Source organism: Hypanus sabinus, chromosome 13 (genome assembly GCF_030144855.1).
Source record: "Hypanus sabinus isolate sHypSab1 chromosome 13, sHypSab1.hap1, whole genome shotgun sequence".
In the NCBI taxonomy this organism is placed as follows: domain Eukaryota; kingdom Metazoa; phylum Chordata; class Chondrichthyes; order Myliobatiformes; family Dasyatidae; genus Hypanus; species Hypanus sabinus.
In genome coordinates, this window is record NC_082718.1 from 81,163,335 (window position 1) to 81,177,810 (window position 14,476).

The window sequence follows — 14,476 nt, forward strand, 5'->3', positions numbered from 1 at the left end:
CTCACTCTCCACTCCACTTTGACAAATACAGTACTGTGCACAAGTCTTAAGCACCCTAGCTATATATATGTGCCTAAGACTTTTACACAATACCTTACAGTACACATCTATTGCTGGTTGCAAACATCAGGAAACTGCCCATTCAGGTTGTTTTATGTGTTCATCTTCTTGGAATATCCTTCAGATACCTATGGTTGTCTTTTCATCTATTTCTCGTGCTTCTCATTCACAAAAGGGTTCAGAGATCAGCCCAGCAACTACAGACAAGAGGATAGCACAGAAAAGTACAGACAGGTTTGCAGAGTGAGCAGACACTTGGCAAGAGAAATGTGAGATTGATGTGTTTTGGGAGGTAGAATGAGAAGGAGCATTGTAGGAAATGAAATATTATTTAAAAGGGGTGCAAGATCAGAGGGACTTTGTAGTATATGTCTAAAAAGTAGCAAGGCAGCCTCACATAACCTTTACAGCTGAGAATTACCGATTCTATCTACATTTTGTGTTTTCTGAAATTACTGCAAATGGCCAAGCTCAAAATATTATATTTCTCTTCCTCTGGGTTTGCTCACCAGAGGTCATGGTTTTTCTTTATTGGCTTTATCACTCCTTCATTTGTTTTGAACGTGTCAATTAGATCATCTCAAAATATATAAATATATATATACATATAGGAGAACAGGTCTGGGTCTACCCCATGTGTCCACTCAAAGAATGAATCTGCACTGGAACTACTCCAAGGCCAGAATAAATGCAGGTGAAGTCTAATCAGAGCTCTGTCCAGTTGTGAAAACGTCCATCCATTAAAGCTCTGTTGCTTAGTGACAAAGGGAGGAAGTCGCAAGCACACGCAGCAATCTGTTCAAGCCTGCATTAATCAGGATGTGTGGAATTGGCTTTCATACCAGTAGAGAAAAGGAAATTTGTCCTCTCTAACTATTGTCTACCATCTTTGATGAAAGTAAGAATGGACAAAGATATCAGTATAGTCTTCTTGATACAGGTAACTTTACTAGATTAATAAAAGGCAAGAGACATAGGCCAAAGTGAAAAAATACCAAGAACAAATGTCATTAGGAAATTTAAAAATGAGGAAGTCATCTTCTCAAGAAAGATGGAGGTAAGTTATTGTTAGATATTTGGTCTGGTGGAGATTTGAAGATCATGAGAATCAGGAAGTAAAGTGGAGTTGCAGCCAACAGTCTGATCAACCACTATCTCACAGAATGGTGGGGAAGAATTCAGTGATTTAATACTATTCCTACCACATGTTTTTATGGTATAAAACCTGAAATAATATAACCTTTTGTATGCAGATTATGCTCTGGGGAAAGACTGCATCATGCACGGTTATATGCTGAAATTAGGAAACCCCTTCTTGACACAGTGGCAACGTCGTTACTTCTACCTCTTTCCAAATCGGCTGGAATGGAGAGGAGAGGGCGAGTCACGGGTAAGCAATGTTTGGCGGACTGAAATGACGAGAACGCTTGTGAATGGGCATATGACTGTCAGGATAGTAGCAAACAAATGGAAGTTTAATTAAGCTGAAAGCCTCAGTTGCTATATTTGAGTGTTAAATATTAAAAACAATCAAGTTAGAAAGCATTAAGCACCACAGCAAGGTAGCAAAGTAGTTAGAACAATACTATTACAGCTTGGAGTGTTCTGGAGTTTGGAGTTCAATTACGGTGTCATTCTGTGAGGACTATCTGTACATCCTCCCCGTGGAATGCATGGGTTTTCCTCCCACAGTCCAAAGTAGGTTAATTGGTAATTGTAGATTGTCTGTGATTAGGTTAGGGTTAATCTCGTTCGTTGGGCGTTGCTCAAACAGCCGGAAGGACCTTCTCCACACTTTATCACTAAGTAGGATAACATAAATAAATATTAAGAAGAGAAGTGAGCATCTGCTTATCTGTCCCATAAATTCAAAAAAATAGAGAAAGGATGGCTAAAGCAATAATTTTTCCTTTCTATCACATGCATTTATAATACTAATAACTATGATAGTCAGTGCCAGCTTTGGTTATAATTACATTCTGGAGTTCCTCACCATTTCTTTTGTCATAAAATTGCTAAGAATTTAAATCAATTGGTTTCAATTTTTACTCTGAAAAACTTTGTTCTTGATAGCCCTATTTTACTTAATTTTTTTTTCAAACCTTTGACAGATCAAGCTTTTAGCATATGGAAAAGGAAAGGTATAAAATGTTTTCGTGATCTTTTTTTTGAAGGTAGTTTGATGTCTTTCGACCAACTTTCCAACAAATTTAAGTTACCTAAATCTAATTTTTTTAGATATTTACAAATCAGAAATTTTTTACATAAAGTTCTACCATCTTTCCCCAATTCAACTTCAATGGATTTCTCAGATTTGATTTTTACCTTAAATCCTTGTCAGAAGGGATTAGTGGCTTTTATTTATAATATGATTATGAAGATACAACCAGAAATATCAGGTAGAATTAAACAAGAATGGGAAAAAGAACTTCAATATATCAACAGAAAAATGGGAAAAAATTTTACAAATGGTTAATTCTTCTTCTATGTGTGCTAAACATGCTTTAATACAATTTAAAATTGTACATAGAGCTCATATGTCTAAAGATAAGCTTGCTCGATTCTATTCTCATATTAACCCTCAATGTGACAGATGTCATTCAGATGTGGCTTCATTGACCCACATGTTTTGGTCATGTCCCACTTTACATAACTATTGGAAGGACATATTTGCTACCATTTCCTCAATTTGGAATATCGATTTACAACCTCATTTTATTACTGCAATTTTTGGTATACCAAATGAGGATGGTAATCAGTTTTCCCCTTCAATTAGACGAATGATCGCCTTTGTAACATTAATGGCCAGAAGGTCTATATTACAAAATTGGAAAGAAGTAAATCCTCCTACCGCGTTTCAGTGGTTCTCTCAAACTATCTCTTACCTGAGCTTGGAAAAAATTAGAAGCACTATTTTTGACTCATCAATTAAATTTGAAGAAACTTGGGGACTGTTCGTTCAACATTTTCATATGAATTAATTTGGCCTCTTCCAGACCTTCTCTCTATTTATTCTTGTTCAGGTATGGAGTTCCAGAGTTTTTGACACTATCATATACATATAAACTGTTATTATTGCCCATGTTAGTTTAGTTTAGTGTTTTTTTTCTCAATATATATTTTTTCTTGTATTTTTAATTTTTTTTTCTTTTGATGATTTTTTTAATATATAATTATTATAGGCTTGATTGATTAATGTACTATTTTTTCTGTTGATATTTTAATAGGATATTGTTATCTTATTATTAATGTAATTTCAAATCTAGTGCACTTATAACCTATTCATTATTATGTTATTTTTTTAATATATATGAAATTCAATAAAAAGATTGAAAAAGAATTTAAATCAAGATACTAAAATTTTGCTGTACCCTTAAATCTTAGATTGTAAAGAAAGTAGTGATTTTCTGAGCACAAAGTTTTTGAATTGTCATCCATGAATTTCATCTCACAATGCTAATGTAGGGAAGTTCAGAAACCATATTTTTTTTTAAACTGCAAGAGAGAAACTGTAAAACAGAATTGTGTTAGTAGTTGTAATTTCTTGATTGAGAAACATATTTCTCTAACTATATGACTTTTTCTTTATTTAGACATTTCCAAATCAATTATGTGATGTAGTTCACTGTGAATTATCATATCATAAAAATCAAAAATTACTGCGTGGCTAGTTTTGAGTTGGTGGTATCTTACACTTTATAGACTTGTATTAGTTAAAGACATAGAAAACTACAGCACAGAAACAGGCCATTTAGCCCATCTTATCCATGCTGAACCATTTAAGCTGCCTACTCCCATTAGCCTGCGCCTGGACCATAGCCCTCTATACCCCTACCATCCATGTATCTGTTTCCAAATTTCTCTTAAAATTTGAAATCAAGCTAACATGCACTACTTGCACTGGCATCTCATTCCACACTCTCACGACTCTCTGAGTGAAGAAGTTTTTCCTTATGTTGCCCTTGAACTTTTCACCTTTGACCCTTAACCCAGTTGTAGCCCCATCCAACCTCAGTGGAAAAAGCCTGCTTGCATTTACCCTATTTATAGAAGAGGAATAGCCCTTAACTCTGCAGTGGAGTTATCGGGGCACCGTCTTTAGATGGTGTTTCCGTAGCAAGCTATTCTTGTTTTTATGAGGCCGAGTTGCTAGCTCAACACTCAACCTGACTTGGATTCGAACGTAGGAATCTTCACTCCAGAGTCCAGCACTGATATTATTGCATCACCAAGCGTGATACCCCTCATAATTTTGTATTCCTCTATAAAATCTCCTCTCAACCTATGTTCTAAGCAGTTCCAAGAGCTTTTATGAGCTAAGTTAGCAAAATTAACAAGTCACTTTTTGGTGGGTGACTGAAAAATGCATGATGACCAAAAGAAAAAGAAGCAGAATTAGGCCAGTCAGCCTAGTGAGAGGCTTTGCCATTTCATCATGGCTGATCCATTTTCCCTCTCAACCCCATTTTCCTTCCTCCTCTGTAACCTTTCATGCCCTGACTAATCAAGAACTTATCAACCTCCGCCCTAAGTATATCCACTGACCTGGACTTGACAGCCACCTATGGCATTGAATTCCACAGATTCCCCATCCTCTGATTAAAGAAATTCCACCCCATCTCCATTCTAAATGAACATCCCTCTGGTCCTAGACTACCTCAACATATAGGATATGTACTCTCTGTTAGAGGAGTTTTGGGTTTAGGTCATTTACATTTAACAAGTGGCTTCAGCTACCAGTCTTCTGCCTTTGAATAGATATTATGGATTTAATATGGAACAATGGATTCCTAAAAGCTGTGAATCCCAGTCTAGACGATGATAGCATCTGTGGGATGGAAGCAAATCAGGAGGTGTGAAGTTTGTATGTAGTTTCATAAGAAAGCATTGTCTATACTTTGTAAATTTGGGATCGTCCTTTGCGTTTAGCACGTAAATATTGAGCCCCATGTTGGACCAGCAGACATTTCCACTGAGAGTGTCTCCACATGATGGTTGCTGTACCTTGTTTGGTCGAATAAAGAAGCTGCTTTGTAGTAATTTTCCCGGCGATTTCATTCATGCAACAACACTCTCCACATCCACTGTATCTAGGCCTTTCAACATTTACTTTGTTTCAATGGGATAACCCCCCTCCAATCTTTTAATTTCCAGTAAATACAAGCCCAGAGCCACCAAACACTCCTGCGATAACCTTTTCATTCCCAGAATTATTCTCATGAACCTCCTTTGAAACTTCTCTGATGTCAGCACATCCTTTCTTAGATTAGGGGCCCAGAACTGCTCACAATACTCCAAATGAAACCTCAGCAGTGCCTTATAACACCGTAGCATTGCATCCTTCCTTTTATATTCTAGTCCTCTTGAAATGAATGCTAACATTGCATTTGCCTTCTTCACCACAACCTGCAAATTAACCTTTAAGAAATCATGAACCTTTAAGAAAGACAGGATTAAATATATAGATGCTTTTAAGATGAAACAATTGGTTATTAGGGGAAAGAAATAAATATACATAATAAAATTATTTCGAACTCCATGGAGCATGTGGAGATCTTCCAACCACCAGGCATCCTTTCTTTCTTTCTTTCTTTTTTTCTTTCTTTTTTTTTCTAAGGGGCAGTTAGGGGGGAGGGGTTAAGGGGAGGGGGTATGGGTTATATACATTGTTTTTTTTTCATACTTTGTAATCATTTAAAAATGCAATAAAAAATTATTAAAAAAAAAAAAAAAAAGAAATCATGCACAAAGTCTCCCAAGTCCCTTTGTAACTTGGATTTTTGAATTTTCTGCCCGTTTAAAGAATAGTCTACGCATTTGTTTCTTCTACCGAAGTGCGTGACCATACACATCCCAACACTGTTTTCTTTGCCTATTCTACTAATCTGTCTTAAGTCCTCTTGCAGCCGCTCTGCTTGGTCAACACTACCTGCCCTTCACTTATCTTCATTTCGTCTGCAAACTTGACACAAAACCATCAATTCTGTCATCAAAATCATTGACATATAACGTAATAAAAAGTAGTCCCAACACCTGTCCCTGCGAAACACCACTAGCCATCGTCTGCTAACCAGAAAAGATTCCCATAATTCCCACTCTTTTTCTCCTGCCAATCAGCCAATTCTTTATCTATGCTATGGGCTCTTATCTTGTTAAGCAGCCTCATGTGTGGCACCTTGTCAATGGCCTTCTGAAAGTACATAACATCTACTGATTCTCCTTTGTCTATCCTGCATGTTATTTCCTGAAAGAATTCCACCAGATTTGTCAGGCATGATTTTCCCTTCAAGTTTAAGGAAACCATGCTGACTTTGGCCTGTTTTATCATGTGCCTCCAAATACCCTGAATGATCCTTAACAATGGACTCAAACATCTTCTCAACTACTAAGGTCAGGCTAACAAACCTATAATTTCCTTTCTTCTGCCCCACTCCCTTCTTTGAAGAATGGAGTGACATTTGCAATTTTCCATTCCTCTGGAACCATGCCAGAATGTAGTGATTCTTGAAAGATCATTACTAATGTCTCCACAGCTTCTTCAGCTACCTCTTTCAGAATCCTGAGCTGTAGTCCATCTGGTCCATGTGACTTAACTACCTTCAGACTTTTTAGCTGCCCATGCACTTTCCCCCTAGTAATAGCAATGGCACTTACTTCAGCCTCCTGACACTCTCAAACATCTGGCATACTGCTAGTGTCTTTCATAGTGAAGATAGATGTAAAATACATACTTAGTTCGTCTGCCATTTCCTTGACCCTGTTACTACCTCTCCAACATTATTTTTCAGCAGTTCAGTATCTACTTGCCTTTCTTTTAATCTTTATACTTAAAAAAAACCTTTTGGTATGCTCTGTTTGATATTATTGGCAACCTTACCTTCATATTTAATCTTTTCCCTCCTTAAGACCTTTTAGTTGCCTTCTATTGGTTTTTAAAAGCTTCCCAACCCTCTAACTTCCCACTTACTTTTACTCTATGATATGCCATCTCTTGTGGTTTTATGTTGTTTTTTACTTCCCTTGTCACCCACAGTCTCATCCTCTAGAATACTTTATTTTTGGGATGTATCTATCCTACACCTCCTGAATTTTTCCCAGAAATTCCAGCCATTGCTGTTGTTCCATCATCCCTGCTAGCGTCCACTTCCTATCAACTTTGGCCAGCTCCTCTTTCATGATTCTATGATTCTCTTTACTCCACAGTATTACTGATACATCTGACTTTAGTTTCTCTCTCTCAAATTGCAGGGTGAAGTCTGTCATATTATGATCACTGGCTCCTAAAGGTTCCTTTACCTTAAGCTCCCTAGTCAAATCCAGTTCATTACACAACACCCAATCCAGAATAGCCTTTCCTCTAGTGGGCTCAACCACAAGCTGCTCTAAAATGTCATCTCATAGGCATTCTATGAATTCTCTCTTTTGGGCTTTTGCTAGTCTACATGCATATTGAAATCCCCATGACCATGGCAACATTGCACTTTTTGGCATCCCTTTTCTATGTTCCATTGTAATTTGTCACCCACATACTTGCTACTGTTCTGAGGGCTCTATATAACTCCCATAAAGTTCTTTTTATCTTTGTAGTTTCTTAACTCTATCCACAAGGATTCTACATCTTCTGAACCTATATCATCTCCTTTTAAGGATTTGATTTCATTTTTTACTAAAACAGCCATCCCACCCCTTTTGTCAACCTTTTGATACAATTTAGTTTAAACTCTCCCAAACAGCTCTAGCAAACCTGCTCACAAGTATACTGGTCCTCCTTGGGTTCAGGTGTAACCTGTCCCTTTCGTATTGTTCATACCTCCCGCAAAGAGAACACAATATTTCATAAATCTGAACCCCTAACTCCTGCATCAGTTCCTCAGCTACTCATTCATCTGGCAAATCATTGTTGTCCTCACTGCCACGTTGCACAGGCAGCAATCTTGAAATTATTATCCGGGAGGTCACGCTTTTCATCATTCTACCTAACTCCACAAGTTCTCTCTTTAGGACCTCCTCCCCTTTTCCTACCTATGCCATTGGTGCCAATATGTACCAAAACTTTTGGTGCTCTCCTCCTCCTTTAGAATGTAGTGGACCTGACTGAAATGTCCCTGCACCTGGCACCTGGGGGGCAATATACCATCCAGGTGTCTCTGTCACATCCATAGAATCTTGTGTTAACTATGGAATCCCCTATCAGTACTGCAGTCCTCTTCTCCACACTTCCCTTCTGTCCCACAGCACCAGACTCAGTGTCAGAGACCCAGTTGATGCAGACCCCCCCCCCCCCCCCCCAGAAGGCACTTGAATAGCCTTCATTTCTGTCACAAAAACTCCTCTTTGACTCTTTTCTTTAAAAAGAAAGCTCACTGTGAGACAGTTTGCATTTTTAAAATCAGTCAGGACAATAGAGGTGGCTCCATATATAATAAATATTACTGAGATAATTGTGACTGCAGAATACTATTCCATCCCATATGGTTTCTTCAGTGACACAGGTTAATCTGAAGTTTAGAGTTAGTTTGTTCCTATAATTCCAAGGATTTTTGTTCATTGTTCTGTTCAGAAGTCCATTCCTAAATTTGATTTTACTAGTTTGAATCTCAGGCCTCTGGCATAATTCTTGCATTTTAATACAGTGTTCCAAATATTTTTATATTATTTATGATCTTGTATATCTCTACAAAACCCTTTTACTGAGCTTCATGACAGATAAGCTGGTGTATCTTGCCACCCTTCATTACTCAAACCTCTGAAAGCAGGAATCATGTTTGTTCCTTTTTGCTTGCCCTGCAGCTCTAGAAAGCCTTAGAATTCAGAACTGGAAGCATGCATGAGGTCTGATCAGAACCATTTACAGTCTGATCATGCTCCGTATACTCTACAGTTTTGGCTGCATAAAAGACTGGATAAATATATTCCAGCTCTTTTCATAGCCTCATGATTTTGCAGCAACACAAATTCTTTTTGACGTGTAATTGCCGTCATTGAGCAAGCATAAGGCAGCACAGTGGTTAGCATGTTTTGATAGTGGTCAAGCATAAATATTGGCTCAAGTACAAGAGCTCCATTGCTTTTCTTCAGTTAGTATATCTTTTAGGTTTATTTGATCTTTCAAAAAGGTGTTGGCTGGTAACAACAAATATTACAACATACGCCAGTGATATTAAACCTAATTCTGATTTGATGTTCAACTTTTCAAGCAAAAGACATCAGCAGTAACAACAAAATATTCTGTCAGTAATTCAGCCTTGGTTATTTATTTAAATACATAATTTCTCAAACTCTAGCCTATAATATTTTAACTTGAGCTCTGATAATGCAGCTCAATATTGCCTTTAATTTATTAATGTTTATTTGTGTTAATTGGACCAATTAAGCATTGAATCTGCTCCAGAGTCAGCACCACAGACCTGAGTCCAGTCTTGATCTCTGGTGCTGTTTGTGTGAAGGTTGCATGTTCACTCTATGACCTTGTGGGTCTTCATTAGCATTTTAGTTTTTCCCCCACTTCAAAGAAGTGTTGGTAGGTTAGGTGACAACTAAATTACTCATTGCTGTAGATGAAGACCTTGGAAGCCTGTTGCAACAAAGAATGTTGTTCCATAAATTCCGTCAGTGATAGTGATATCACTATCACCTCATAGTATTCTCGGCTTGAAGAGCAATAAAAGGCCTAAGATAATTGTGAAGTGTGAGAACTTGAAGTGTGGAAATCTTTTTGATTTCCATATGCATCACCTACTGAGCCTATGTTACTCTAACCCCTGAGGTTAAAAGTATAGCGTTGTTAAGAAGGGGGACTTCAAAAGGGTCTAATGTTGAGAAGCCCATGGGTGGTCAGCGGCCCCTTAATTCAGGGGTTGGGCAGTAGCAAAAGAATCCAAAGAAAATTGATCCATCTGAGAGAGAGAAAGCTGCAAGGCTACAGGGGAAGGAGAGGGGAATTGGACTGATGGGGTTCCTCTTTAGGAGCGAGCATGGATCCAGTAAACCAAATGGCCTCCTCCTGTGATTTAGCATATCAAATAATTAATGTTTTAATCAATAATCAATGTTTTTCAACATTGCTTTTAACCATTTCAATGGCAGCATGTATCATGCCTATTTTGTCTATATTATCAATATAAACTTGTTCAGGCTTACCACAGACTACCTATGATGTCTCAGCATTTAGTCAGGCAGAATTCAAGTCAGCTGTTAATGATGTTTTAATATAGATGATCTTCAGCTTTAACCTGGTGATAGATATTATTTTGCAAGAAGATCCGTAGGATTATGTGTGTGCAGTTGCTCATTTCTTATTTGGTACTTTAACTATTGCTCATACTTGATTTTGTTGCCTTATGAGTATCTTTGCTTTGCCTGGTGACGCACTTTTTAATTAAGAGGTTGCAAGAACAATCGTGTGGTAATAGAAATGTCACCCTGGTACACTATCCTGACAATAGGCAGTAGGAAAACATGCTTATTCGGAAATCTAAATAATTGTACGTATACCAGGCTTGGGATTCCTCAGTCGGGCAATAAACTCATATAAACTGATAAACTCAACTGATATAAACTCATGCTTATATTTACAAGTCATGTATTCAGAAGGATCTTTACTCTGTATCTGACCTGTAATGTGCCTGATTTAAAGGGGTCAATAATGTAGAGAAGGTAAAAGTTGTCTTTCATGGATGTAGCATGAAAATATTTCCTGCAAAAACACAAAGAAGAAGGAAAGCTAAAATAAATGATTACCAGTCAAAAAGAATGAACATGATATTGAAACCAGATAAGACAGATGCATCATGTCACTATTAGCTGTCCAGCATGCTGGTGCATCAAATGATTTAATCACAGCTTTTTAACACTGCCTCATATATATCAAAGCACGTATATGTCACCATATGCTACCTTGAGATTTTTTAAATTTTCAATGAGATACAGCAAGGAACAGGCCCTTCTGGCCCTTCAAACTGCTCTGCCCAACAACTCCCGATTTAATCCTAGCTGAGTCACAGGACAATTTATAATAGCCAATTAACCTACTAAATGGTACGTATTTTGACTGTGGAAGGAAACCAGAGCATCTGGAGGAAACTGATGCGGCTATGGGGAGAATGTACAAACTCATTACAAGCAGCGGTGGGAATTAAAACCCAGGTTGCCTGTACAGTAAAGTGTTGTGCTGACCACTACCCTATTGCAGGTGTTCACAGTAGAACACAGAATCAATGAAAAACCACACACAAGTAAAGACTGACAGACCATCAACATGCAAAAGAAGACAGACTATGCAAATTAATAAATTGACAGATAGTTAGATACGGAGATCATGAGTTGTCAAGTCCTTGAAAATGAGTCCGTAGGTTGTGGAATCAGTTCATTGTTGAGGTGAGTGAAGTTATTCACGCTGGTTCAGGAGCTTGATGGTCAAAGGGTGATAATTGTTCCTGAACCTGGTGATATGGGACCTAAGGCTCCTGTACCTCCTTCCCGCAGGCAGCAGCAAAAGGAGAGCAGGACCTGGTTGTTGGGGGTCATTGATGATGGATGTTGCTCCTTGTAGATGTGCTCAATGGTGGGGAGAGCTTTGTCTGTGATGGACTGGGCTGTGTCCACCACTTTCTGTAAGCTCTTCCAGTCATGTTTTCATACCAGGCCATGATGCAACCAGTCACGATACTCTCCACTGTGATCCATAGAAGTTTGTCAAAGTTTTAGCTGACGTGCCAAATATGCACAGACTTGCAAGACAGTAGAGGAATTGTTGTGCCACGTTTGTGATGACTGGTCCCAGGATAGTTGCCCTGATATGACAATGCCAAGGAATTGAAAGTTACAGTCCCTCTACACCTCCAATCCTTTACTAAGGACTGGCTCAGGACCTCTGATTTCTGTCTCCTGTAGTTAATAATCAGCTCTTTGGTTTTGCTGAGATTGATATTGTGGCACCATTCAACCAGATTTTCAATCTCCCTGCTACATGCTGATTTCTCACCACCTTTGATTTGGCTGCCACCAGTGGTGTCGTCAGCAATTAAATATGGCATTGGACATGTATTTGACTTTATAATAAGACACAGATGTTGTATGTCTGTTGGAAGATAATAAATTAATTTATAATAAACATTAAAATATCAATGTCTGTTTTAAAAAGTCACAGCACATAGAATATTGTTTATCCACAATGGATAATATTTTATTTTGCATACTGTTTCTGCATTTTTCCAGTAAATATTTTGCTTTCATTGTGTTGACTGATGTTATTTCTTTCATCTTTCTCCTTATTTGTGATGTAAGTTTCAATGTACAGGCCAGGTGCAACATCATTTAGATGCAGATAGGTGATCTTTATAGCTGGTGGGTGCTGTAGTGACATTTGCACCAGACTTTTGGGCGAGCGGTTCCAGTTTTGAATCTGGCCGGCTCCTTACATGCTTTCCATCCATGCTGGGTTGAGTGTTGTGCTAGCAATTCAGCCTCATAAAACAGACAAGCTCTAAAGAAATGGCAAGGTTGCTGCCTGATGCACCAGTGAATCACAGAAGGATATTATTATTAGTAGTAATATTATAATGATCTTTATATGCATTCTGTTGTTTGACCATTTCCAGGGAAGATGATATGTTTAACCTCATATTTGAATATGTGTGTTTTTGATAATCAGCAGTTTTATATTAATCAAGTTTAAATAATAGTTCCATTGATTTAATAGAAAACATAATATCATCCCTATTGTGGCATATCTTAATCTTTGAATATAGTAAATATCAGTGTCAGATCTCACATCAGATGATCCACATTCACATTATTTTACTTTATTGCCATGGCAATAAATCACTATTGGAAGTTTGTCTGTTTTGATGTGCGCGCTCAGACTCGTGATGTCATTTGAAATATTAAATTTAAAAGTATATTTTTTAAAAGAGCTTCATTACAGTCAGTACATGAGTGCAGCAAAATTCTATAAAGTGAGATCTAATCAAACAAAGGATTTGTCATGTTATTTTCCATTTAGGATGCCTGGAATATTTATAAAAGGCGTAGGCTGGTAAGAACAATGCTGTCAAACTATAGCATCTATCTGCTGTTCCATGCTATAGTTGAAGCTTTATGAGTGTATTGCGGGGTTGTCACGATGAGCTTTAATAACATATAACTAGTCTTTTTCATTTTACATTGTCTCTGTCTTTCATTCTTTTCCTCCCCTTCACCTAGTAGCTTATCCATTGCAAACGCAATTATTCAACTCCAGAAATACTTTTAAATGTTACATTTTATTTTTGGTTTCTTTAATATATTCTCAGCCCTCATTCAGTGAGGCAAAGAGAGCAACTTGGACAGTGATTGATTTTTTTAAATATTCTGAGGCAGAGCCCCTGTTTAACATATTCAGCCTTGCTGGAAAATTAGACAAAAGCTAAAGCAACTCAAACAGTTTGAGGCTTTTGAATGGCTTGGTATCAAGCCACAGTTAGTAGCATCATCCTGGCAAGGTCCATCTTCATTACCATCCTTTCATTCCAAATCTTCCTTGATAGCCCACCCTTGCGATCCTGTGTGCTTGTACACTAATGTTTGATTTTGACATCTTTATTGTAATGGTTTTTATGATGTTTTGCTTCTTTGATCCTGTTTGGAAGTTACCAGAAACTCATGACCATTATTAGATGAATAGAATAATTGCAGTTGACGATGCAGTCAGTAGTGGCATGTGACCTTGTTTATAAACTAAATTGATCCAACCAAATGGGTCACAAGTAACATTTAGCCTGGCTCTTGGGGAATAAAATTACATTGCACTGTCCAGTTTTAACATTGTTAAAATGTATTTTTATTCTTCATTCTCTGCCAGTTTTCCCTGTCCTCCCTTGATGATCTTGACTGCTTGCTGGAGTAGTCATGATTATATACCCTTGGCTGGAATTAACTTACTACTAATACTTTGACTAATTTTCAATTGCCAAGATTCATGATGATACTCTGTCTCAGATATTTGGGAACATTGCAAATGAATATTTTTCCATTTTGACCATGACTATTTGTCATTGCCTGTGAAATACTGACAGTTCTCTGTCACCACAAGCAAAGATAACAGGACAACAGTAAAATCAGACAGGTTATCCATTTTGGCTTTACTCAGGGACACTGAAAACTAAAGCCATTTTTACCACAACCTAAGATCATTGAACTCAGTGTAAGACTGGGCAGCAATTTCAGATCCTATTCATTTATACCCACTGATCTTTTGTAATGCACTGAAAATGTTACTTCATCAGTAAGCACAATCAATTGTGAGATTATGTACTACTTAATAGTAGCCTATTTGATGTTTGAGAGATGTCCTGAAGACGCATAGTGTAAAATTAGATTAAAATGGTACATTTTCATGAAGCTGGTTTATGGACTTCTTAGGTTCTCTCTAACTCTC

The 14,476-nt window shown here is 37.5% G+C and overlaps 1 protein-coding gene across 1 annotated transcript in view; it reads left to right on the forward strand.

Annotated features, from left to right (window-relative positions):
- Positions 1-14,476, forward strand: part of grk3 (G protein-coupled receptor kinase 3) — a 262,680-nt gene that overhangs the window by 231,394 nt on the left and 16,810 nt on the right. Inside the window, exon 19 of the mRNA XM_059988030.1 lies at positions 1,314-1,450. Within this exon, the coding sequence (XP_059844013.1) occupies positions 1,314-1,450 (137 nt within the window). The remainder of the gene's footprint in view (positions 1-1,313; positions 1,451-14,476) is intronic.